The sequence below is a fragment of the Sebastes fasciatus genome, chromosome 9 (genome assembly GCF_043250625.1).
Source record: "Sebastes fasciatus isolate fSebFas1 chromosome 9, fSebFas1.pri, whole genome shotgun sequence".
Taxonomy (NCBI): domain Eukaryota; kingdom Metazoa; phylum Chordata; class Actinopteri; order Perciformes; family Sebastidae; genus Sebastes; species Sebastes fasciatus.
Window position 1 is genome coordinate 13,539,494 of NC_133803.1, and position 27,393 is coordinate 13,566,886.

Below are 27,393 nucleotides of genomic sequence, written 5' to 3' on the forward strand. Positions count from 1 at the left end.
AACTCTTTCTATACCAGCTATGGATATTTCACAGGAGAACTTAAAATTATTGACAAATACATTACTAAACATTTAAAAATGTCCTTATACAGTATCTACTTACAACTACATCATAGTGTTTTTAAACAATTCATTAAAAGAAAACGTTATGAAAAACAATGAATAATTGACCTGTGAAAGTAATTAAAAGCATATCTAATCATATTAACAGAAACATACCTAGTGACATGATGATGATGTGTAAAGTTTCCTTTATCAGTAAACCACAAAATGAACGGATCTATGAAATAACAGAATTGATAACTAAGAATATCAGACCGGAAACAGTTTAGTTGGACATTCAAAAAGGTTTTCCTTTATTTTTTTTTTCCTTATTTTGCCTGTTCATTGCGTTACACTCTGTATAGTGAAGTCAGGCCTAAATCCACAAACCATCATAGTCACAACTGCAACTATTGCATAAATACAAAGCAACATACAGGTGATGCTCAAAACATGTATGACTTGAATGAAACACGAAAGAGGTTACAGTACGCAATGGCAAGAAAAAAACAAAATGCAAAACATTCACAGCAAAAAAAGTAACAACAACTCGTGTTTTTTTAAATTTTTTTTCCTGTCAGCTTTGGTTTTTATATGTTGCAGTCTCACAATGACCTTAATCAAAAAACTTAAAGATGGGTTCACATAATGACAACAAACAGGTGTTTACAGAGGAGGTGAACTGACGTGTACCATAAGGGTGACCTTGACAACAAATGCTATAAGGAAAAAGGGACAAAGAGGAAGTAGGAGACAACGATGAAACAAGTGTGATTGGGGGTTTATGTCGACATTGAATGTGTCCCACACTCACCTGCCCAAAAAAAAAGCACCAGATTTTAGGCATCCAGATGAGGTACTAAATCGCACGCAACAATGCAAGTAAACTTTTCACTGATGGTCATGATTGGTTCTTTCCTCACAGCAACAGTGTTTCTGTGCAACGTGTCTTCATCAAGATTGAATAATTAACAAAACCACAAAAAGGAGAAAAAAAATATACAGAAGAAAAGCTCTTATTAGCTCATATAAGTTTCCAAACAATAAATATGTAGAGTAAGTTCAGAGAAGAAAAAACCACATACGCACACACACGCACACAACTTCTTAGTTCAATCAGTCTGGAAACAAAAAGGTAAACCAAAGGATCCAACATGAATGTTTGTGTGCTAAAACTTGATGAGTGTAGATTTGACTTGTAAAGGGAACATCTCCCTTTTCAAGAGCTTCATATACGACCTTAATTCAAGCAATGATACTGTATTTATATAGAAATGTTTTAATAAATGTGCAGTGCTTAGTAATAAAGATTAAAGTCATTTAGTATTACACAATCTCTGGATTTCTAAAGATAATGATATTTATTGGCTTTGTCCCTGCCCATTCAAAAAACACAAAATGCTAAACAAGCCAACTCTTAAACTAGAAAATAAAACATCAAAAAGATCAATTTGGAAGTGTGCTTTTGTCAGTGCCCACACTGAACAGATATAAAGTGTTGATTTGAATCAATGCTGGTATATTTCCTTATACTCTTTTTTTTTTTTAGAACAACCACATGCATTTACATCTATGGATAAAGAATCCTTTTTTACCTTTACATTTGAAAATCAAAACAAATCAAAAAGGTCATTTTGCATTCGTAAACCTTTATTCTCTCCCCGAATCTGTGTTTCGCAGCAGTTGAGGTGTTCAGTCCCAGGTTTGTCCGAGTGTTTTTAAGTATATGTCCGAGTGCCTGCGTGTGCTAGAAGAGTAGCGGTGTCTCCTGTCAGAGGTGGTAGGTGGTTGGGGGCTTGTGGTTCCCTGTCCTCTCCTGAAGGCTTTCACAGTTTGTCCGTGTCAGGAAAGGAAAAAAAAAATAAAGAAAAACTGTAAGAGAGAGGAGAGGGAGGAGTCCTGCCCCCCCGCAGACCCCTCCAGTCCCCCCCCCCCAGCTTCAGTTTTGTCACTCGTCCTCGTCGTCTTCCTCCTCTTCGCCGTCGGACAAAGAGGCGCAGGGGCGGATCTGCCGGTAGCCGTCCAGCCACTTCTCCACCATCTGGGTGACGAGCGGGTGGTTGCGGCGGCGTGAGCTTTTCTGAAGCGCCACCAGAACCCCGCCCTCCGTCACACAGCAGTCCAACCACTCCCGCAGCAGCTTCTCCTGTTGCTCTTCATTACCCATCTGAAGGACAAGGGGAGACAAATATGGCCATCAGAGGGAGCCATATCACTAGTCTCAATTGAGGATATCATGTACTCCTGCTTTAACTAGTGCTGACTCAGAGGAGAGAAACCTTCTGCACAAAGCTTGCAATTAAACCGATTTCATGCCAAATTCAACAAAAAAAACATCAATCATAACACTCTGTCCTAACTGGATGCAACGCAAGCGAGCTTCAGCGAAAAAATCAGCTTGATTACATTGTTTTCTATTGGAGTGTCCTAACTGGCCGCTAGCGACGTTTTGAGCTGAGCTTTTGTCGGACGCCCTGTTCCTATTCTTTCCCGTCGCTCGCGTTGAGCGCGCCGCAACACGGACAGGGAATGTCTGATTAGATTAGATAAAATGAGAATATTAACTTGATTATTGCCACCTTGAGCACAAGCATTGACGCTCGCAGTTAAATGCATAGCATCCAACCAGTGAAAAATCACAAAATCACAAAAGCACAAAAGCGACAACTATGGAAACACTGGGAAATGTGGGCCGTCACTACAGTATTTCAGTACGAAGCCTCATTTTGATCCGCTCCCGTTTGCCTTTCTTTTTTTTTTCGATATACATTTTTCTTTAGAAAGTAGGCCTACAAATCGGGGTGCATTAAAACGCAAGGGAGGACCAAGAGAGTAAGAAAAGCATCCTGTGCTCCTCTTACATCTTACTTGGATTATTTTGTTCAGTATTGTGGAATACACAATGAACTGATGTTACATTATACAGCAGGCCGGAGCAGGGACAACGATTGGTGAGTGAAACATCCACAATCAGTCTTTATTAACTTAAATTGTGGTTATGAAGAAATCAGTCAGAATGTTAGATTATCTGTTGTTTAACTCTCTGTGCACCTGTTATCTCGGCAACTGTCTGTGTCACTGCCTGGGGTAATCGGGCACGAGCAAGATGCACGGCGGACTATATTGTATGTTATTTCCAGTTAATATCACAATTTAAAACATGTGTTTTCTGTTTAAAAAGTACAAACATAGATAGCACCCCATCTTTTAAGTGGTTACGTCCGGTTACATCTCCAGTTTGATATGGAGCACATAGCTGATATGTACGTGGTTTGCTTACATGATGTAACAGAAGTGCATATTTATGTAATTCAGACAGAGAACGTCCGATGCTACGCGATGTGACGCGATAGACGGACGCTCCCATCCAGTTAGAACACGATGTAAGATAAATTCAAAAGTACAAACAATAAATATGTAGCACAGTGTGTGCGTGTGTGTGTGTGTTGGAGGGGTCCTTACTTCCTGCGCTGAGAGGAAGTGAATGTGAAGCAGCTTCCTCTCGCTGTCAACCAGCGGCAGGAATGTGACGGTCACGTCATCGTCTGTGTTGAGGTTGGCGCCCGCGCCGCGATTGTCAAAGCCGTCGTTCTCCATGGCCACCAGTGCTGAGAAGTGGCCCCGCGTGTAGCCCAGAGCGATGGGGCTCTTCCAGCAGAAACTCTGCTCCCACAAAAGGGGCAAGTACACACCTGAAGGGAGGAGGAAGGAGACAATCCTTTTCAGAAAATACATTATGTCTTGATGAAAATCAAAATTTACAAAGCAGAGGGGGTAAAAGTAAGAGATAACATTATACAGTATGTGATTATCTTTGTTGTAAAACCTATTGTTTGAGTGTGTGTGTATATGTACTGTATATATATATATACATATATATATATACACTGTTGCGCAGTTTAATCAGTATTAATGCATCATATTTTATAAACTGTTCATATGTCTTGTATATAAAATCTTAATCTGAAAGGTGACTAGTAACTAATAGCTGTCAAATAAGTGAAGTAAAAAGTAAATTGTTTTGCTCTGAAATGTAGTGTACAAGTATAAAGTAGCAGAAAATGGAAACACTCAAGCAAAGTAGTATTCCACTAAAGTAGAGTAAATGTATTTAGTTGCGTTCCACCACCGTAAATGTCCTAGCACGCTGTGTACTGGATATGCACACAACAAAGTAGAAAACATCTGCTCGAATTTCATATATTTCTCCAGTTGCATAATACACAAAGCAGCTCTCACACCTCATGAATACCTCTAGAACCGACACCGCTATTGAGAGGCCTACTCTCCTCTTCCAATAACCACTGTGTTTTTACTGGGTTCACTTGGTCACTTTAACTGAGCTCCCCTCCCCTCTCTATAGGCGCCCATATGCACGCCTCCCTCTGTGTGTTTTACATTGGCTCTTGGCAACAGTAAATCACGGATCCATCAGGCAGGCTTTACCACAAGCAGTTGGCCATTACAGAGCACTTTCATCATCCCCTGTGCAGCATCACTCAGCAGACAAACTGAAACCAGGCTGTTTTTACTGCTAGCCATAAACGTAGAGCCGGCTCTCCATGCTCACAGGATTGTTTCTGATGGTTTACACATGTTCACATCTGGATGTGTGTGTGTGGAACACTTTACAGCATCACAATACACTTCTACGTGTGCTCTTATGCAGTGGTGGAATGTAACTCAGTAGTACTTAAGTACAAATTGGAGATACTTGTATTTTATGCAACTTTATACTTCCACTCCACTACAGCTCAGAGGGAAATATTGTACTTTTTACTCCACTACATTAGTTTGACAGCTATAGTTATTAGTTAAGTTTCACATTCCATTTTTTTTCATACCCATCCTTTCCAGTGAAAACAACATATATCTACATTTGGTGATTTTGAATTGAGTTTGTGATAAACTGAAGGATGAAGTGTTTTTTTATGTGTTGAGGAAATTCCTACTTTTTCTGCTGAGTAATCTATTTAAAAAGCCTCTTGGAATCAGCTGGAAAATGCATCATCACAAGGCTGAAAACAGCTGTTTTTCTGAGCTCATGAAAAGTTGACTTTTTAGCGATCCGTGGTTCTCACAGGACAGCGACACTACAAACATATGATGATCTTATAGAATATGATGCATTGCTGTAGATCAAATGACCCGACAGAATATAGAGTTGTTAAAAATTAGCACAACTTTAACCGTTTGAACTCTGCAATAGAAATTATACGCCAGTGCTTACATTGGTATTTTTGCTTATTGTCAAATTCGTCATATCCCTATAATCTGTACAACCTAAGCTAAAAGGTTGTATAAGTCCATTAACCGTAATAATTGACAAAAGTATTGAAATTATGTCATAAATAAAAAAGAAAGAAATATTTTATGAAAAAAATCTGACATGCTTTTCATAAAATGTTACTAAATAAACACAAAACATATTGATCCAAAAGATTTATAAATGTAGAAACATGAACAAAATATTTCTTAACAATATCCACAAGTTATTTGAACTATGCACATTTTTTCGTTTTTGAGATATGCTCATTTTAATGAGCAGAACAAGTGCAAAGGCGTTTTGTTACGTTCTGCTTGACGTCATCACAAGTGTACATCGTGATGACGCGAACGACAGAAGCCTTAGTTTTCCACTGCAAAAAGAATGAATGCTCTAGCTATTATGGTTTTTATTTTACATTGATGTAAACAGGATCATGCAAACAGCGACCTCCAGCGACCTCCAGCGACCTCCCGCCTGCCCGTTTTTAAAGGGTTAAACATCTACAGCAGTAAAATGCAACATACACATTAATGCAGCAGTTATTTTAATCTAAAAACATATTTAAATACATAATAGTTAAACATTGACAGGGACTTTTTTTTCTGCATAATGAGTACTTTAACTTTTAATACCTTGAGTAAATTTAGCTGGTTATACTTGCATACTTTATTTAAGTATGGTTTTGAATGCAGGACTTTTACTTGTAATGGAGTATTTTCACAGTGTGGTATTGCAAAGGATCCGAATACTTCTTCCACCGCTGCTCCTATGACAGGCGGGGGAATGTTTTGTTATGTTGTTTATGTTATTTTGAGTCACACTGTATTAAAATACCCCTTAAATGAAAGACACTAGCCTGATGCATGTTGTAAATAGCAATTACTGACAGTTCAGAAGGGCAGTTATGTCAGCTATGTAAGCTATGCAGACTCATGTAGGCTGGAGCTATTTCACAAAGGAAGTCTAGTTCTTCTACGGCCACTGGAATGGAGCTGCACTCAACATTTAATGACATTTGATCAAAACAACTTTAGCCCAAACAGTCGACCGACTCCTCACCTTGAAAACGGGTGTACCCGAGCGTTTCGCCACGGAAACTTTTGTAATACTTCACTCCGTAGACGATAATAGGCCTACGAAGTATGTGTGCAAGAACAAAAATGTGGGTCTGCTCCAAGCTGGATCCTGGCTGTAAAAAAAAAACACAAAAGGGAAAAATATAGTTAGAAATCCTGGGTCGGTGAAACTACAAGGCAAGGATTCTTGAATACTGTACATTCCCTCTGCCAAGCTACCCCAGCCAAGTGCTAAATCATAAAAAAAACTCACAATAACTGCTTTCACACCCAGATGTAACAACAGATATAATAACAACCCGCCCAAAATACTTAGTCAATGAGGTCACACGGAGCGGTGAGAGAAGGAGAAGTGCTGATGACAGACAGGATGCACTTTCAGAGGGCACTACAGATTAAGTATACTGTGGTAAGAGGAGTAAAGCTCCTTGCATAATTCATACATCATTAGTGCGTCACATTTTAAGCACATCAAGCTCCTGTCCTCCATATTAATGTGTGTGTTTGCTTTCATGTGCATGTACCTGACTAGCTAGGGAAAGGATGAACGCCCAGTCCTCCTGCCACTGTTCCTCCCGAAGGGAAAAGTGCAGGCCGAAGCTCTGGGAATACCACGACTCCCACTCCTTCCAGCGCGTGTAAAACCTGCAGACCAAACACACACACAAATACTGTTTTGTCTGTTGACATTAATTGACCTCTCTGTGCAGAAAGGCGTGTGACTGCTATTCATCTCTGTTGTGGCTTAGGTTGAATGGCAATTACTGATTATATGTAAATAGTAATTTTCTCACTGCAAAACCCAGTTTCTTACAAATAGACATGAGTCACACTGGGCTGTTGTTTTCATGTACAATCAGTCTAAGGCCTTAAATTGTTCCAGTGCTCCCAACTTTACACTTCAGTTTAGAGTTTACTATTAATCTCCTCTAAAATTTGTGTGACAGGTCTAAATCCCCAGTAAAAGCCTCTCATTTCTAGATCATGAGTCTCAGATCTCTGCGTGAGCCAACAATCCAGACTTTGGATTCTTGGTATTTCTCCCAACCTCAACACCACATGTCCCGATTTCCAACATGGTCATGCAATGCTAAAGGAAAACAAAACGTAACTTGAGACTGTTGAATGTCAAGTTTCAGCTGTTTCGAAGTCCTAGAGCAAGACACTAAAACTCAAACTGCTTGTTTTTTTGTAAACATTACTGTGTAAAACAGTCGGCTAAATGTTTAAAGTATAAGGATGGACGTGGATGAGATATGGATGTTTTGCTAATGCTGCAATGGTGAAGAATTTAGTGTAAACACACCTATTAATTCAGTGTGCAGTATATGGATATAAAAATGCAGTATATTCACCTTGTTTAGCCAAATTAAAGTGTCAGCTAATTAACCCTTTGAGACCCACAACAGACCTGTTTTGGTCTTTTTTAGGGGTGTAAGGGGGTCTTTAGGGGGAGATAGCAGGTCAACAGTGGATGTCACATAGAAGTGGTGTACATCATCTGAAAGCTGGGAACCTGAAGATTAATTTGACATGCAGCTCACTGCACTGCATGTCAAGCCGTTCTTGTCATATATCAGAAATAAGCATAAATTAATTAACTAATTAAAATAAATTGTAAAAGTGTATAAGGGGCAAACACTTCCAGTTGTGGAACCTGCCCGGAAAACACCTGTTTTCACTATTGATGTGTGGTGCCTTACATAACACATAACACAGTATGAACATGCCTGAGACTAGGTGCAAACCAGCATGCCGCACTGTTCACAGGTTGTGTTTTTAAAGGACTATAACACACTGTAATCTGTACTCCTAATCCCCGGTCTGCAGGCCTCACCAGTGAGAACAGTCGTGCAGGCTGTCGTGGAGGGTCTTGCGGAGCACCGAGTCCTTGTCGTAGATGCCCCATGTTGCCTGCAGCACGGAGTCGAGGAGACAGTCCCCGGCCGTGCGGTTCCACAGTGCATACAATCGACTGTCCAACCTGGTCCCGAGCTCCAGGGACCAGTTGATGATGGGAGACTCCTCTTCGAGTTCTGAACAAGAGGGGAGGAGAAGTTGAGTGCTGTATCTCTGTGAGAACATATTGTCCTAAGGCACATGCAAGGGTTGTATAGAGGCCATAGTGGGGGGGTTTTCATGTTGGAAGACAGGTGATGGCATTTGAAAGGACCGTTTTGGGAGAGCGTTAATGACTACACACACCTGTCGGAATAGATTTGGTTTACACAGGTCTGAATGTACACTACATGACAGCTAGAAGTCAGGTTACCACAGGAAACCAGATCAGATATACAGTGTAAAGATATCTCTTTACCTCATGTACCTCATGTACCGTACATGCTAATGTTTATGGCAGAAACATGTCGCAAAGTGCAAGTGAAAGAATAAACCTTTTTGGGGCATAATTATATTTTTCTTATGAACAAATCCCATGAAAAGTCCTCTACTCTTCTACTTTAGTAATAGTTCGACATATTGGGAATTATGCTGAACAAAAACCAAAGTGTTTAAACAAAAAATTGTCAAACTATTACTTAGTTGTAAACGGCAACACGGTGGTCATTTTTTAGCAAAGTGGCCTCACAGCAAGGGAGGTCACAGTTTTCAAGCCAACATCTGGGTTTTCTCAGGGTGCTCCAGTTTCCTCCCACAAATTTTTCAATAAAAATATTAGCATTTTATAACCATTGTCATAGCTTTGCTTATCGAGAATAAAAACTGTAGGGCTGACCTGAATGCTTCAAAGCTTTGACCATTGCTATGGTAATCAACGTTCAAATCAGTATTGGAATGCTTTGGATTTTTTATTTTTATATATATATATATATATATATATATATAAGTATATATATATATATATATATATAAGTATATATATATATATATATATATATATAAGTATGTAATAATGTATAAATCCAAAAATAGACCATGTTTAGATATCGCTGTTTGTTATGTGTAGAGGTGCGTGTGTGTACAGTAGTGCGTCAGCTGCACTGTCCCGGGCACTGAAACGGGGAAGATGGAGACAGACAGAAGAACATGTCAGCCTGCAGCACTACTACTGCTGCTGCTGCTGCTGCTGCTGCTGCTGCTGCTGCTGCATAAATAATTTGTGCGAATAAATCACACGTCAATTCAAAAATTCTAACCTATCTATCTCTCTCTTTCTTTTGTATAACTTATGACGATGCAACTGGCCAATCACAGCCCAACATAAAACAAACCGGCATGTTGTTTTTAAAATTCAAGTGGAAGGCTTCATACTTTAAAGCCGAAATTGAGTGTGCATGGACAGATTTCTAATCTAACTTTGACCAGATTTACATGTATTATTATAAAAATGTTAATAATGTCACCAGATTTTTTTGGGGTTGGAGCATTTGGCCCGGCTGTGCAGTGAGACAAATGGCTCAGTTGTGGGAGAACACAGTCTTCTCTTACTGTGAGCATGTTTTTGAAATATACAAATTAACTTGATGAAACTGATTTATTTAGCTTTCAAGTTCATGAAAACAAAAACAACAACAATATAACAAGCTCAATGTGGTTTTGTTCAGTGTAAATCAGACTCAATATTTAATTATTTTGGCCACAACTACACAGAGCTTCTAGGAATGATCTTTCTTGCATTACGCTCAGTGCTTTAAGTGGAAAAAAACAAGTGCCAGTACTCTCTTATTCGCGTGTTGGCATGTGCATCAGCCGGTATCAGCAGTCTCTTATGACTTATTCCTATTTGTTCATTATTTCTTTAAGCATGTTATACTGTGTCAGTCATAATCAGATGTGGTTTTATTGCGATTATTATACTTGGGCTATGCATCCTCTATAGTAGGCCTATAAAACTCCATAATAATCCAACTGGAACATTATAGGGCTAAGGTGGTGTGTTTAGTGTTAATAGGTAAAGTGTTTTCCTGTGTTTGTAGCCTATTGTAGGGTATCATTCAGGTTTTAGGAGCAGTGTCCCAATCAGGATGCTCTTACATATTATGCATAAAGAGACACAATCTGAATTTTGACAGTGAATAAAAGATACTAGGAGATATTGGTTTTGGAGGTCATCCCACATGAAAATTTGAAGGTTTTTGACTTAAAAAATTTGCAATTTCACATCATTTTGGACCATTATTATTACTAGTTAAATGATTATTTTATTATTTACACATATCGCAGCCTGCGTCTGAACATTTAATTCATCTGGAAATGTTTGCCCTAAAAGAGCAGATTCAGAAAACGTTTAAATAATGTTTCAATAATTATATTTGTTCACAAATAAAAAAAGTTTTGAAGAACAGTTAACTAATTATTTTACAAAAAAGGATGTGAACATTGTATTGATAAAGTAGAGCACCCTGTTCTCACCCTCCCTCCCCCGTGCCGTGCGCTGGTTCGTCAAGATGCTCCCCACATAGTTTTTATGTTCATAAAGCTTATGAGGTGCGACGCAAATATGCTGGCGCTGTGCCGTTATGAATTGCCATTATGAATCTCCCTGAGAATCTGATATGGAGAGGGCAGAACAGAGTACCGGCAGCTTGAGAGATGTGCCGGTGCGCAAAAAAATGTCACGGTACGCTAAGGAGTAAAATGAAGAAGTGTGAGTACCGGCCCATTTCGAGGACTGATTATGCTACATTGCTACCATGACACTTTCCCTGTCCTGGATTTTTTCCTGCAAATGCACACACACCATGCACCCTGAAGGATTTACATGGCCAGGTAATCATGTTTTATGCAGTGTTAACTGGCCTTGTCTTAATCCCTTATCCTGGTTTTTATGGTTAAGTGCAAGCAAACACACCCAGAGAGGACCTTGAAGGTGAAATAAGGGTCTCTGTCTCTCTCTGTACCTATACTGCAGTGCCTAACATTTGACACATTGGACTATTTAAACAGGACACACAAATAAGTAGTAAACTAAAGAAGGGAACTGTTGCAGAAAAGCATTGCCTTTTCAAGGTGTGTTTATATTTGTCTGTCTGTGTGTGTTTGTGTGTGTGTGTGTGTGTGTGTGTGTGTGTGTGTGCGTGTGTGTGTGTGTGTGTGTGGGCTGAGAGGAAATACAATCATTCAATGGGGATCAGAGAAATCCCTAAAACTCAATTAGGCTGATTAGGGCAGACGCAACTGGTACGCACGATAAAGACAGACCGCCTGGCAGTGTGACAAACAGGCTGGCAAAACGCTGTGTTGGCAAGAGGGAAAATACAAGTAATATAACACTGCCAGTATTCGGCAGCCTTCCCATTATAGTACACAGTTTGTGACGGTGCTTCCTCTGTTTGCCAAGCCTCTCAGACCATCGTTGTCATCTTGGATCTGGTTTCTCTCTCTCTCAAAGCAATTGCATCCATATGTATGCACAGCATGTGATAGGTTAACACCAAGTCATGAAGTTGACAGAGTAAATATTTCACCTTTTTGTACGTCTCGGTCCAGCACCTCGTCAAACAGTTTCTCCTGAACTGCTGGGGGCAAGTCCTCGATGTCTGACACAAAAAAACACAAAAAGAAGAGAACTGAATGACAGAAATCAAAACAGCGATATTAGAGGGGATACAAGTGCAGGGAAAGTTAAAGGCAGGGTTGATGATGAGGAAACTAACAAGAGTACACTAGATTTTTAAAAATGACCCAACCCCAAAAAAAAAAAAACCAGTGTTGCCAACTCTTTTCCAATGAAAGTAGCTAGCAGCAATAGCTCCAAAAATCCCTAAATCTAGTGAGAAAGTCACCAAGTTGGCAACTCTGACAGCCCGTCCCTTTGGGCCTCCTTCAAAGCTACAATCACCATTATGAACATAAACATATCATAACGAACACGAATGCCGAGCATGGCTATTGTTAGTACTCACAACTGTCAAGCTAGCAGCTTGTGGAAGACGCGCAATGAGTGAAGGAGCAGGCAGGTAGACAGACAGGCAGGCAGCCTGAACAATCATTACATTCGGGCCGAATGAAATCAATGGACAGGCTTATTACAGTCCTGCAACAGCATCAGATACCAGATTTTATAAAAAAAAAATTTAAGACCATTTGATTTATTGATCGCTGTCGGGATGTTATGAGAATTTCAATTAATATAATAAACTAGAATTACCGCCTCGCAGTTGAATGCCTCCGCCGACAAGTCAAGTTGCAGTTTACATCCATGTCTGTCCAAACCGTCATCACTTCATCATTTTATCCTATTAGACATTTGTATGAAATTGTCATAATTCAGATATAAATTGGTCACAAGTGACCTTCACCTTTGACCTTTGACAACCAAAATCAAATCAGGTCATCCTTGAATTCAAGTGGAACGTTTGTGCCAAATTTGAAGAAATTCCCTAAAGGCGTTCCTTCGGACAACCCGAAAACATAATGCCTCCAGACACGGCTGTCACCGGCGCTAAAGCATAAAAATGTTTCTAAAATCTTTACCAACTCTACCTTTAAAGGGGAACACAACTAAATTAAGAATTCCCACATGTTATTTCCATGACCTAGGAAGGTGTAATCAATATGTGTGAACATGAGCTACTCTCTCTCAAAGCCAGAAACCAGAGTGGTAAACTTGTGATGTCATCGGGTATAAAACCTGGAGCTGCTCCATAGACAATAAATGGGAGACTGATTTTGTGGACCCACACAATGTTTTTCTTTTTTATAACCAAATCAGCTTTATTCCATTGTAGTGTTGTCAGTTGTGAAACAGAACATGTCTCCATATACTCAGAACATTCCCCTGGGTGCTCTCAGTGTCATCTAGAACATCTCTCCCCATTCATTGTTTATGGAGCAGCTAAACACTTTATACCCTATGACCTCACAAGTTTGAGTTTTAGCACTCTAGTTTTTGGATTTGGTAGAGAGTTGTTCATGTTTACTAATATTTTTGGACTGTCTTAGACCATAGGAATAACAAGTATGAATTTTGAAAATGGGCGTAGTTCCTGTTTTATTTGATGAATGTGTTAAACTCTTCTTAAACTAGCTACTGACTGAAAGGGCCAACTAGAATTATTTTTTTTGTCGTGGCTCATTTCAACTCAAGCCACCATGTTTTGTTCTTTCCACAATGGCCACTGGCTTTCACTGCATGCTCGGAGCTCTTTTCGACACAGTGGCGTATTCTTCAGCTAAAATAAATGAATGCAGTGACTTTGTGTAATTGAACAGAATGGCTTTCTATAGTGGCCAGAAGCCAAGGTCTGTATTGTCCTGAACACTCTACATAATAAAAATCCTTAGCTTAGCTAGTAACAGCAACAGACTGGACTGTAAATAGCTATTCCACACAATGAGATTCAACGGAAATAGCACTGAATGCATGCAATTTTTACAGAGAGTCATTGGCAAAATTGCTAAATATAGCTTTGTTATGAACGAGAGACATGCATCGTCGGCGGGCTGGCATACTCAGTATGCAAGAACAATGCTCAAACAGTGAGCCAGAGGTAGCCTCCGTCTTCTGCAGTTGGAAACAGACAACCGTAGCATTATGTCCCCTCAGCACCCGAACAACAAGCAATTTCATACGCCACAAGTAAACAAAACAAGCATTCTATCACACGCTTGGCAAGCCAGAGGGGATGGCTAGACAGGGTTTCTTCAGCAACAGAGTTTTAAGTTACCCTTATACAAAACACAAAGTACACTTTGACAGCTTCTAGAATTCATGTTATGACATTCATGCCCATTGTTTTTAGACAATTGCATATTTGCTTGTGGTGCTGACCTGCTGGCAGGGTGAAGGTCACCAAGTCAGTGAGGAAATAGCAGGTGAAGTCTCCCTTGCGCTGGTGAAGAGAGGCCGCCACCTCACGACGGATCTGCTCCGTTAGCTCAGGACACACCATGGCTGGGATACACTTGGCAGCCTGTTGGGACACCTGCAGAGAGGAGAGGATGAAAGGGGAAGGAAGTATAATATAAATATAAAAAAATATATAAGACAGAGGCAGATGATTGAGCAAGAGCATTTCTAACAATTGCAGAAGTCACAAGTAACCACAAAACATAAACAAATAGCTGAGAAATAGCATATTTTCACATCCGACTCTGTGAACGAAGGGTGTATTTCGACCAAACCAGAGCTGGTGTTTGTTGAAAAGACTAACCAAGACGGTTTTAGTGAATTTTATTTTGTTTCCGACAAGTTTGAATAAAGTGTGTTTTATGATGCTCCGCCGAGAGAATAGCTGATCTCCCAGCTAATACTACGGCAGCAGGGGAGGGGGAGGGGGGGCCGCGTAGCACACACACACACCGAGGAATATAGTAGGAATTGCACTACTGGCCTTTGGCTTAAGCAAGTGGTGGCTGCTGAATGTGAATTTTGCACATATGCAGTAAGAACAACGTGGCTCTAAGTGGAATTATTTTTCCAGCATAATTAACTAAGGGATCTGATTTTATTTTACTTTCACAAATCTAATCCAAGTTGCCTCTAGGACAAGATGAGAAGAAATGTATCTGTGTTTGGTGTTCAAGCAGATGTCAGCTTTGAAGCATTTTCGGGGCATGAGCCAGTGGCTCCTCGCTGACCCACTCGGAAAAGAAACTGGGACAGTGACTGAGTGTGGGAGGAGAGGTGTGTATACAGATAATCTGGGATCACAGTGCTGATGGCAAGCGAGCTGCAATCAACCTCAACACACACACACACACACACACACACACACACACACACACACACACACACACACACACACACACACACACACACACACACACACACACACACACACACACACACACACACACACACACACACACACAAGCTCAGTGAGCCATAGATGCACCAGGGAACCCACATTTTTAACAAAATACTCAATATAAAAAATGATTATCTACATCAAATCATTATGAACACAGGAACGGCCATCACATTGGAGACTTCCTTAAAGCAGAGAGAGAGGAGTGTGTGATTGAATTCAAGTCCCTTTCCTCTCTACAGACCCTTTGCCCTTGCGATTCCTCCTGGCTGATCTCATTGGATGTTGAGATTAAGAGACTTCACAAGGAAAAAGCTGCATCATCGCTGACCCAGAAAATGCCTTGCCGCAATCATACCCATAATTCAAGAGTGTAATCCACAGTTAGGGCTGTGCATTGGCAAGAATCTGGCAATACGATACATATCATGATACAGGGGTCACGATTCAATATATTGCAATACTGTAAATAAGGCGATATATGCGTATTGGTATTTTTTTCAAATCTAATTTTAGGAAAACTGTCATAGTATAGAGACACACCATCATATATTTAAAATCTGAGTGAAATAAAGTCTCAATGTGAAATGGCTACTATGGGGACTAACATCATTGCACATGAATACAATTGGATCCACAAGAGTCTCAGCTTTCTAGTCATACCCAGTTTATGCAATTCTAAGACTGTTTAGGGACCCCAGTATGCAGAAATATTCAAATATATCATTTTAGAATAGCTGAAAATAACACATTTATACTGCAGGCAAAAAACATCGCACAACATAATATTGCGTTACTCGTGTATCAATATTTTCTTACACCCCTATCCACCATAGACCTACCAATTTTTACAATTCAGTTTTTGATCACCTCATTTTTTTTTAAAGCTTGTAAATTGCACAGAATTATGCTCAATCTTTTGAATTTTTATTACAGATTGAATGGGAGCATGAGAAACAAATTTGAGTGATGTCACATGGGGAATGACTGAGAAAAAACTCCCATTTAGTATTTGTTGCACAGAATGATCCACATTGATCTACCAACATGCATAAAAGTTTAAAGCGGTGGAGTCCAGCGGACGGTCGCAGTGTAAACACAATTCAAAAAGATACCATCAGCCAATACCTGGGGCAGGAGATTCATGGACTAGACTAACAATCATATTGGTTGTCTCTACTGACCTCCGTGAGTAACACAGCCAGCATGTCCTGTCTCTGGAAGCGGATGGCTAGGTGAACCAGCGTGAAGCCGTCATCGAATGCTGAGGGCCGATTTAATAAGCGCACCTCGTCTGATTTTAGCTGTCGTGCAATGTCCCCTCCCGATGACTTGTAGGCCTCCACAGCTGCCAGGTCACCTTCCACAACACCTTTCAGACAAAGAGGAAGGAAAAAAGGTCACATTAATGGATCTTTTTTTTTTTGTTTTGATACTTTTAAATAGAAGAAATGTAACATAGTAGAACCAAAGAGGCAGTGTGCATTTGCAAAAAAAGAACATTTTGCATTTGATTACAAGTCAAAACAAGATCACATTTTTAAAGTGTTTTTTTTTTTATGGAGACTTTCAAGCATATAATTAACAGCATGAGGATTACTATATATCAAAAGATCTGAAAAGTAAAACAAAAGACTATCAATTTACTTTTGTTTGCATCATGCATTGTACTTCGAATATGTTGATCACTGTGATTAAAATCACATCACAACGGATATAAAATGACTTATCTTAAGAACAACCTTGTGCAGAGGACATTCTCTGCTCAACCATTAAGTATAAAATATTAGAAATGAGAATGTGCTTTATCTCTGTGGCAGCTGTAACAGCTTCGAGACTTCACCGACTTTGAAGTCAAGGGGAAAAGACAATAGGGGGCCACATTGTAATCTGTCAGTTATTTTTTTCCCCTCTTAATCTCCAGGCTTAGATCTTAGCGTGAGGCTTGAAGGAAGTGTTTGATCCGACAGATGCAGGTGTTTGCTTTTCTTTGTTTTATATTCTTTTGCGCAAAGTGCAAATATTAATGACAGAAGCTATTTATGTCAACCATCAGCACACTAACTCAAGTGCTGATCTATTCACAAAGAACGTCAAACTATAGAAGCATATTTGACTGTGTGCAGCAGAAAACATACTATAGCCGTTTGCTTTTAAGTTATTATGCTAAGTAAGTTATAATTATAGTGATCTTCCTCTTAAATAAACACATCGATTATCCAGATGTTCGACTGGGAACTTAAACATTTTTTTCACCATGAACTTAAGACACATCTGATGCTCAGACCGTGCCCATTTTTGGCTTATTCTGTGTTTTAATTAGAGCTGTGAATCGAATGAAATATTTAATTGCAATTAAATCGCATGATTGTCCATAGTTAATCGCGACTAATCACAAATTAATGGCACATTTTTTTTTATCTGTGAGAGATTTGTCAAGTATTTAATACTCTTATCAACATGGGAGTGGGCAAATATGCTTGCTTTATGCAAATGTATGTATATCTTTATTATTAAAAATCAATTACCAACACAAAACAATGACACATATTGTCTAGAAACCCTCAAAGGTACTGTATTTAGCATAAAGAAATATGCTCAAATCATAACATGGCAAACTCAAGCCCAACAGGCAACAACAGCTGTCAGTGTGTCAGTGTGCTGACTTGACTATGACTTGCCCCAAACTGCATGTGATTATCATAAAGTGGGCATGTCTGTAAAGGGGAGACTCATGGGTACCCATAGAACCCATTTTCATTCACATATCTTGACATGAGAAGTCAAGGGACCCCTTTAAAATCGCCATGCATGTTTTTCCTCACCTTTAAAGCGCAAGTTACATTAATGCGTTAAAGACATTAGTGGTGTTAAAACGAATTTGTGTCAAAAATAACATTAACTTTGACAGCCCTAGTTTTAATGTAGGAAGGATTGAAAAAAAGGTGATGTGCATGTAGTGTGTGTGCAATAGTGAGCTGTGATGGGTATATCTTTAGTCCAACTCCTAAACCAAAGCAGTAGTGCACACACACTGATAAAAGTCTACTTAGAATGAAATGTTGGTGGTTGTATGATCAACACAAGAAAACTTCAGAAGGTTTCAGCACCAATGCCAGCCTCTATTAATGTCATCAAACCAGCAGAACATTGAGATACGGCTGATGTTATTATCTGTTGAAGGGAATTAACTCTTTTGAGTGTGTTATTATGACAGAATAAAATGAAAGTGTAAATCGATTTCAATGCCACACAGCTACACAAAATGTCTCTTTCCATTTCTAGCATATACAGTAAATGCCCGTGTAGTTTTCTCTCGTACATTTGACAGCATTAAACACTGTTGAGCTTTTGTTCTCGTGTCAAAGGGACCACACACAATGCTCAGCTGCATAATCTGTGTGAGTGAGAGCGAGAGCGAGAGAGACACGGAGTGGGTGGAAGGACTCGCTGTGCCATGTGGAGCTGGCTAGCACTGTCTGTGAGAGATGAGGACAGCAACTACACAATAGCAGCGCAGTGTGATGGAGAGGGATCACAACCACTTTCCACAAAACACTCCATTAGTGTGGGCGTGCCTGTAGCCCTGCAGTCAGTACTGTACCCACAGATCTTTTAAAGAACACAAAAGGCGAAAATATGCAAACAGGCGTACACTTGAAAGACTGAGAAAAAAGGGAAGGGATCAGGCTAAGTGATGCTGGTCTTTTTCCCTCCACACAGTACATGCTCTTTTCTTTCAGTAAGCAATCCGATTGGTTCATAGCCGTGATATAATACCCACTTACTGCTGCTATGACGTCTGATTCCTTTGCACTTTCAGTATCACTCCGCGTCTGAGAAAAATACGTAATGTGTTGTCATGGTTGCTTAACGGCAGGCTCACTTGAAGGGTCACTAGCGCTAAAACGTAACAGGTTACTCCAGAAAAAAATCCACCTGCTAAACGACATCTAAGAGTATAGAAGCAAAGAGACGACACTCGGGTACTTTTTGGACAACAGCTGCTAGATGCCGCTACAGTAGCGCTTTCGCCATTTTGGACTGAAAACACCAATGAGTCCATTGCCATGAATGTATAAAGAGACGTTTGTAAACCAGAGCACAATTCTTTTTTAAGGTAAATCAACTCTCCAGTACGAACACTTAAGTAGCCCTCATTTAAATCATTATGTCCTAAAAGTTGTAAAATTAATTAATAGCTGAATCCAGAAAAGATGGATGTTATATGCAGTTAACCCAGTCCCAATCACTATTTGATAGACAGAGAATTTTTACAGAAAACAATCTTCAAGGATTTCCCAATTTACTGGAACACAAATTAATAAAGAATTTAGTCCTTTTTCATGACAGACAATATGACACGGTACAGCAAGGAAATGCAGAAGTGTCATTAATAGCGTTGCATTTAAATGCAAGTTCCTTTGTATTGTTTGTGTTGACTCACTGACAGTTCTTACTGAGGAACCTAAATGAACCAGAGCCATTAATAATAACATTAGTTACGTCTGCGCTTTTCCTGTACAGGGTGTAACCATACATGTAAGTAACATCATATGAGTTAAGGGAGTTGATCTAGGGTCATCCACATTATAGGGGCGAAGGTCATTGCTGTTACCCAAGACTTAATGACTTCTGTTGCATGGGTCGTGCTATTTTTAGCAAAGGAAAATAGAGCGTCTATCAGAACTTTAAGGTCACTGTTTACAAACACCTATGTTTATACATCCATGACAGGAAAACCTCCCTAGCTACAGAGGACAGATTGCTTGAATCTCCTCAACACAACTGGACTATGCACTCACCTCAATGCCCTCTGACTGCAGCTGGTCATACCTCATTCACTCACTCATTACTACGATAATTAAAACTAGGTAGTTTGCTATATCGTGAGCATTAAATTGATACATCAAACATTATTAGGGATGGAACGGTTCAGGTAAAAAATCTGAACCGTTCGGTTCGCAATCACGGTTCGGGGCGTGTATGCATTGTTCGGTTCATTTGAAATAAGTTATGAGGCCGATTGTGTATTATTTCCATGTAGAGTTTGGCTCCCGTTTATTGTCACACTAGAAATCAAGGCCTATTGAAGGAGGCTGGGACACGGGAGGACATGGGTGACTGAGTAAGCACTGTGCAACACGTGTGGTTTATGCTAGCGGCAATACTTCTAATATGATGAACCATTAATGAAGACATCACCCCGGTGTGTGCGTCGATAGCGCAAGGAGAAGAGAGTCGGGTAGGAAAGAGCAACTCCTTCTCCCCGCAGCATTTAAACAGCCTCTACAAGCAGATTCAGACAGGGCAAAAAACATAACTAAAGCATCGGGGAGGTTTATAGTGAAAGATATTCAGCCTTATGCAGTCGTGGAGGACGCTGGATTTCAGCATATGATTAACGTAACGTTACTTGAGCCGCGCTATACACTTAAGCAACACAGCAATTCCAGCAGCACAATCCCTGTAATGTGTTTTATATGTATTAATTATTTTTAAATAACACACTGCCACAGAAATCCAACCGTATACCTTTCCAAATACTGAACTCTTTTTGAGTGGAAAAACTAATCTTCAATTAAGAGCTGATAATCAGGGAGCTGAGACATATGTTAAACTGTTCTTTTTTTTTTTTTTTTTTTTAGTATAGTTCTGGTTGAGCTTTTGCTTCAATTTATGTTGATGGCCTTAGTCTATAATAACATCATATTTATATGAAAATAACAAAGCTGCATTCTTTTTTTTGCGCTAATTACTGTAGAAGAGCTATTCTTTCAATTAAGATTTGACAATGAAGAAGTGTTTATGTTCCTTATGTAAGCCATACTTTTGTTAAGGCAAACATTTGTTAACCTATTTTTGCCAAATAAATGAAAAGCATATTGAAATCAGAACATGACCTCCTCGCTGTAACATAAATGTACCGAACCGAAAACCGTGACCCCAAAACCGTGATATGAACCAAACCATGAATTTTGTGAACCTTTCCACCCCCAATCATTATCACCTTGTGTCATGGCTGACAGATGTAGTGAGGCATTAGTGTAACTTGCATGTCATTACAGGAAAAAAGGTGAAACTCTGCATTGAGGGTTTATTGGCTAAATGTAGTGTGACAACTACGGACACTGCATTTTTGTTCCCCTATGGCAGTGGTTCTAATTGTATAACCAATAATGTTTTGAGAAGAAATACGTTTCTTATAGTTTATTCAGTCGGTAGTCCTAGTATGTTAAATAGGTTGGTAGGATGAGGGATAAACATGATCAAACCACTTTTTTTATTGACGTGACTGAGATGTAATGTTTCTAAATGTCTTCTTAACTTGTTTGGTCTCATACTGTCATCTTTCAGAGTTTTCAGACATGAAATACACACTGGTCTCTCCTCATCTCCCACTGCTTTCATTATTATTTATATTTATATAAATGTAATTTGTTGGATTGCTGCTAGACCACCCCGTTACAGGTGTGTGCAGGAGAGAAAACTGTTTTTAACCTCAGTAAAACTGTTGTTTTTAAAAGGCTAGATGACGGAAATAAAAACATGTAGTGAATTTTGGAAATAATTACGATCTCTCTTTTTTCAATAGATTTGGACTTTTAGACTGAGGCAATTACAGAGACGGACAGATTGCGCATCGCTCGTTCTGTGTGTGTTTGAAAGAGAGGAGGGAAGAGAAGATTGAAGGTAGACTAATGTTTCTGTAAGTTTAATAATAATTAGAATGTCAACATTATGAATGAAGCTTTGAGCTACTCGGTGCAGCCCTGCTTCGTCATACTTTCTTTTGATTACCGTCACATGAGCATGTTGTTTTGTTCATCTGCGAAGCATCGTCTGTTTTTCTTTTTATGTCCCTGTCAAATATCTGTCCATTCTGCAAACCTACAAACTGTCTGAATGAACATCATTGCTACCATGGATGTATAAAGAGCCAATTTGGTTACTATTCCGCCATGAAAAGAATTCCGACGTCAAAACATTATTGCATATCACATCTTCCCCCAGTGAGGCACGCACCACAGTTTGAGAACCACTGCACTATGGGAATATTTGAGGGCAAATAGTTCAGACACTGAAATACATTTTTTAGTGCTGAAACTATTAGTCGATTAGTCAATAGCCAACAATTTGCAAAAACAAGCAAAGATGTCAAAAAACAATTCTTGTTCCAGCTCCTCAAATGTTAATATTTACTGCTTATATTGTTTTCTTTGACAGCATACTGAATATTTAGGGGGTTTGGGGGTGTTGGTCAAATAAAAACAATATGCATATGTCTACTAGCGCTCTGGGAAACTGTAATGGTAATTTTTCCCAAGACCAAATGATTAATCGAGGAAACAATAAGCAGATATCGATCATGAAAAGAATTGTTGGCAGATGGAAACCTTTCCAAAGTACATATAATAAATTTACTGGCAAAGAGGGAATTCTGACACAGCTTGGATTTCATTTCCTTCAAGGGACAATGGAGGAATTTCTTATCAGATAAGGAAAGCTAATACTTGAATATACTAAAAGAAATCAGACCCACTCACATCAGACACTCTGACCAGACGAGACTTGGTCCTAAGGGGACAAGCCACAAAGACATGAGGGAATTCACCCTGCCACATGCAGTAATAGACCCAGTGTAGGACCAGAAGCAAACTAACACAGTGATGTTTCTCTGACATTCAGACCCCGTTATGTAGCATGAAAAACCGTATGACTATTAATCACTTCAAGGGCTTCACTGGGATGTCAAATTTGTGCTGTCGGGGTAACACAGAAGAATTGTCTGTCAAAGAGACATATAAGGAAAAAAGGCCTAGAGGTTGAGTGGGTGTGCAGAGCAAACTCTACGTAGCCATGGCGAAGGCAGGAGAAAGAGTGAGATAGTGGTGTGAGAGTGGGAAAAAAAACAATCACTAGTTGTTCTTAAAATGTTCATCCTCCCTCCCACTCCACATTCACCACCAGTCTACAGTGTGGGTGGCTGGACACCGTTCGTGTAGGGGAGTTTTACACTAGCTGTAAGCAGGGGATTTCTATGCATACTGTATATATCAGCATCAGTAGGACACAAATCAGAATCACCTTGACTTGGCTATATGAACTTATTTCAACCAATTACCTTGCCGATGGTAAAACCATATCAAGGATGCACATAAATTCTGGGGAATCCTATTTCACATTCACACATTTCTCTGTTGGCCTGCCTTACATCCTTCAGTTGACTCATTGCACACCTCATAACATAACAAAACACAAGCTGAATATGTAATACAATATAATAAAATCATATACAGTATTCCTGAAACTCACCGACACAGGCATTGAGGAACAGCCAATCAGTCCTTCTCATCCTGTTCTTAATCTGCTTCAGTTTTTTGAAATCCACCTCCAGCTCCTCTTTAATCCCAATCCCAGCCCCTGATGCCAGTTCAATCCTCTGAAACTCCATGTTCACCTCTGACTCCCGTTTCAAGGTTGGGGGTGACCTCCTTTGGCTGGTGCTACAACCCACCACCCCACTTACCACACTCCCTACTCCTTGCCCAACCATATGTCCAACAACACCCCTCCTGTTGTCCCTGTCCTGTTCGTTAAGTTTTGAGGAAGGTTGTTGGATCTCAGGCTCTGATGCCAGCTCAATGGGTTCAGCTAGCAGACTATTCGGCCTGGGGTGGTCGCACACCACACACTTGAGGGCCTTGGCCCAGTTTGCGTAAGTGCAGGCAGTGCAGGTCCAGTGCTGTGCATGAGTGTTGAGCCTGTTACGGTCATTATATTCCTCACAGGGGTCTGTAGTGGTGGCCAGGGGAGCAGGGCGGCATCCAGAGCCTGAGCTCTGGGGTGATTCTGTGGGGCTGCCTGGCTGCTGGGTATGATGTCCTTGGTGGGATGCATGTTGCCTATGCTGCTGTTGTTGAGCTTGTTGCTTCTGGCAAAGGCACTGGGTGCAACGGATGGCCCGAGGCCAGTTCAAGTAGGTGCACATGTGGCACGACCACTTGCTACTAGTCTCAGGTACATCGGCAATGCGTACACGTGGTCGGGCGCTGGAGTCGGGACAAATAAGTAGGCTGGAGCCCCCCTGGGTCGGGCTGTTGCTGAGGCCTGCAGGGTCCCACTGGTGCAGACTGGCATCCAGAGCTGGGCTGCTCTTGAAGGGCTCCTCAGTAATGATGGCACCCCCGCTGGGCCTCTGAGCGCGGCACATGGTGCACTTGATGGCTGACGGCCAGTTCTCGTATGTGCAGTATTCACAGGCCCACTTGGCAACCAGCTCGGTCATCGTCGCACCGCCGCTGAGGGAGGCTTCCTGCCGTTGAGAGGGCTTCTCAGCTCGGCAGATCCACTCTTAAGGAGATCACACAGCAAGCAGTACACTAGGGTACACAAAGAAAAAAATATTGATGTTATGCCAAATAAATATATTGAATTACACTACATAATGAAAAAACACACCAAAATATCTTATAACTCAAAGGCATACACTTCTCAAAGATAAAATGATTAACAATACATTTGAGAGAAATTATTCTGCATTCAAAACAGGCAAAATATGGTCCTCAACTTTCCAGGTTTTCAGTGGCTTACACAAAACCTAAACAAAGTATGCTTTTATTACAGCAACCTGTGCCACTTAGCTGTCGGTTAGGTCATTTTACTGTCAAACACTTGCAAAAATCTACAGTGCTGTTTGCTCTTGACCTCACACTAACCTGCAGCAAAAAAATCAAAGGGAGCAATATTTACAGACCCACAAAGCAGTGCCAGACAGGACGAAGGAGATGCAACCTGAGGTGCAACACTTGGATCTCCTGACCACTGGCTTTAAAACACATACAGTAAGTTATATACACCAGGCAAATGTGCCCTACAACCGAGCTGGAGTAACAAGAGACAAGGACATATGAAACCAGACACCCAGCAGGAGGGAGGCGCGTGACTGGTTAAGACACTTTACTTGTGCACCGAAATTGAACTCGCCCCAAATCCTCTTTTACCTACATATGAAAGTGAATGATCCAAACCACATGTGCCTGTGTTACAGTCTGAAAAAAAAATAAAAGCTAATAAAAGATGAAGTTAACATCATCTTCACCTGCCTTTTTACAAAACAAAACATGGCCAGTAATCCCTCAGATATCGTGGTTTACAAATATGGAACACCCAAATACACGTTATCAAGAGCTTGTTATCCTTAGAACATTTTAAAAGGAAATTATCATCACATTTAATTCATGATGTCTAATAATCTTTTGATATGTTTATATATATTTTCTTTTCTTCTGTACTGTTTCTTTTGTATGTATTTCATTGTTTTTATTGGATTGTTTTCCACTGTTTGGTTAGGTTTTTCCTGCACATTTTGTGTATTTCTTGTTGTTTAACTTTTGTTGTATTTTTTAAATTATGTTAGTCTATATCTTTCTTTCTTTTTCGTTATACTTTTTTTTTCACTTGGGGTTGGTGGGGAGGTCCTTTGTATATAAGCCTGTAAGGCTTCTTGACCTCTCCTGACACATTTCTTGTTTGTTTTTTTCATTGACTGGATTTTGTGCTGTTTTATATATTTGCAAATAAATAAATAAATACATATGTTTAGATATATTTTCTTTTCTTCTGTACTGTTTTTTTTGTATGTATTTCAATGTTTTTATTGGATTGTTTTCCACTGTTTGGTTAGGTTTTTCTGCACATTTTGTGTACTTCTTGTTGTTGTTTAACTTTTGTTGTATTTTTTAAATTATGTTAGTTTAGATCTTTCTTCCTTTTTTGTTATTGTATTGCGGTCCTTTGTTTATAAGCCTGTAAGGCTTCTTGACCTCTCCTGACACATTTTCTTGTTTGTTTTTTTCATTGACTGAATTTTGTGCATTTTTATATATGTGCAAATAAATAAATAAATAATAAATAACTCTCTGGGACAGCTCACAAGAAGAAGAGTTGGTTTGCACTGTGTCACCACGCCTCCAAGTTTACCAACACACCGTGAGAGGTATTCAACACATATTGAGAGATATGACATACCTCAAGAGAGCTGCATGTTTTGTTGCTAACAAAGCTAACAAAACATGTAATATCCGCCACGGGAACCTTAGCCCACACACAGCTAGTCACGTTCAACATGTTTACTCGTGACTAGCAAATGGTTCCGGCTGAAATAAACAGTTTAACTAAGCTAAGATAACTTTACTTAACTAACAAACTAGCTACTAGTTAACAGACCCTGGGAGCTAGCTAGTATATCTTACATGACAACAAGGCTAACGGTTATGTTGGTTACGGTTGCCAAGCTAGCTGGTTGCCCTGCTAACAGTACGGGGGATTATGTGTTGCCCTCCTGTAACCGTTGTAACCGTTGCAACCGTTGTGAGAGGCCCTTATCAACTCTACAAGAAGAAGAAAACCTTACCTTTTGCTGTGTTTACATTCCTGTTTCACCACTGCAAGCCAAAACAAATGGAGCTCCCCCCTCTCCACCACCCCCAAAAGACCAGAGAAACCCTTTCCAATATCCCAACTCGGAGCTTCTTCTCTCACTTAACCGACACTAACCGTCACTAACAGCACTAACCGTCACTAACCGTCACTAGCCGCATATTTACTTCTTCGGGTTGCCGTTTAGTTGGCAGTTGGAAGGTCCATATAGTCCCCGTCTCTCTGACGTCTGCTTTGACGCTTTCATCCTTTTCCCCCGACTCCCAAACACCAAAACAGACGGACTTTAATGGCGGCAGAGAGGCAGCCGAGGCAGGGCTAGTAAAATACACTACGAGAGAGAGCAGAGCAGCGTAGAGCAGCTCTCTAGTCTGGGCCGTGTTACAGTCAGTCAGAGGCAGCAGCAGGATTTACCACCTGAATCTGACACAAGCTCTCTGATTGGCTGATTCCTGCGTGTCCCCTTGACGCTGACCAATCAGAACCCACGCCTCTCAGTCCCACTGTTAAAAGGCTCAGTGGAAGCAAAACAAGGCTCCAATGTCACACAGTATAATAATAACAATGATACATTTACAGATCACGTTATTTTTTTTTAGGGCGATGGGTCCTAGTTAGTTCCAGTAAAAAAAATAATAATTCGTGCATCATAATTTGCTGCATCTTTTGGCACGCAACCACGTGGTATATCCCTTCAAAGGGGATAAGGGGATGATGTCATCGTAAAAATACTGCAGCAAGCAAGTCTGCAGTAATGCATGACAGCTTTGAGCAACAGTTCTCAGCGCTCAGTTATTATTATTATTGTTGATGAGCATCTATACACTCTGAAGCCGAAAATTAATTTGCACCA

General features: G+C 40.1%; 1 protein-coding gene across 2 annotated transcripts; it reads right to left on the minus strand.

Annotated features, from left to right (window-relative positions):
• Positions 1-327: 327 nt before the first annotated feature.
• Positions 328-26,969, minus strand: zranb1b (zinc finger, RAN-binding domain containing 1b). 2 transcript variants are annotated; one of them, XM_074646137.1, is made up of 10 exons: positions 26,687-26,969; positions 23,415-24,481; positions 16,283-16,470; positions 14,120-14,273; positions 11,814-11,885; positions 8,225-8,423; positions 6,912-7,032; positions 6,371-6,500; positions 3,505-3,734; positions 328-2,209 (listed from the first exon to the last, which is right to left on the minus strand). In XM_074646137.1, the coding sequence occupies exons 2-10, from the start codon at positions 24,385-24,387 to the stop codon at positions 1,991-1,993; spliced, it is 2,286 nt and encodes a 761-aa protein (XP_074502238.1). In that variant the 5' UTR covers positions 24,388-24,481; positions 26,687-26,969; the 3' UTR covers positions 328-1,990. The 2 variants fall into 2 exon arrangements, with proteins under 2 accessions (XP_074502238.1, XP_074502237.1); XM_074646136.1 differs by having other exon boundaries at positions 26,515-26,969.
• Positions 26,970-27,393: the final 424 nt, after the last annotated feature.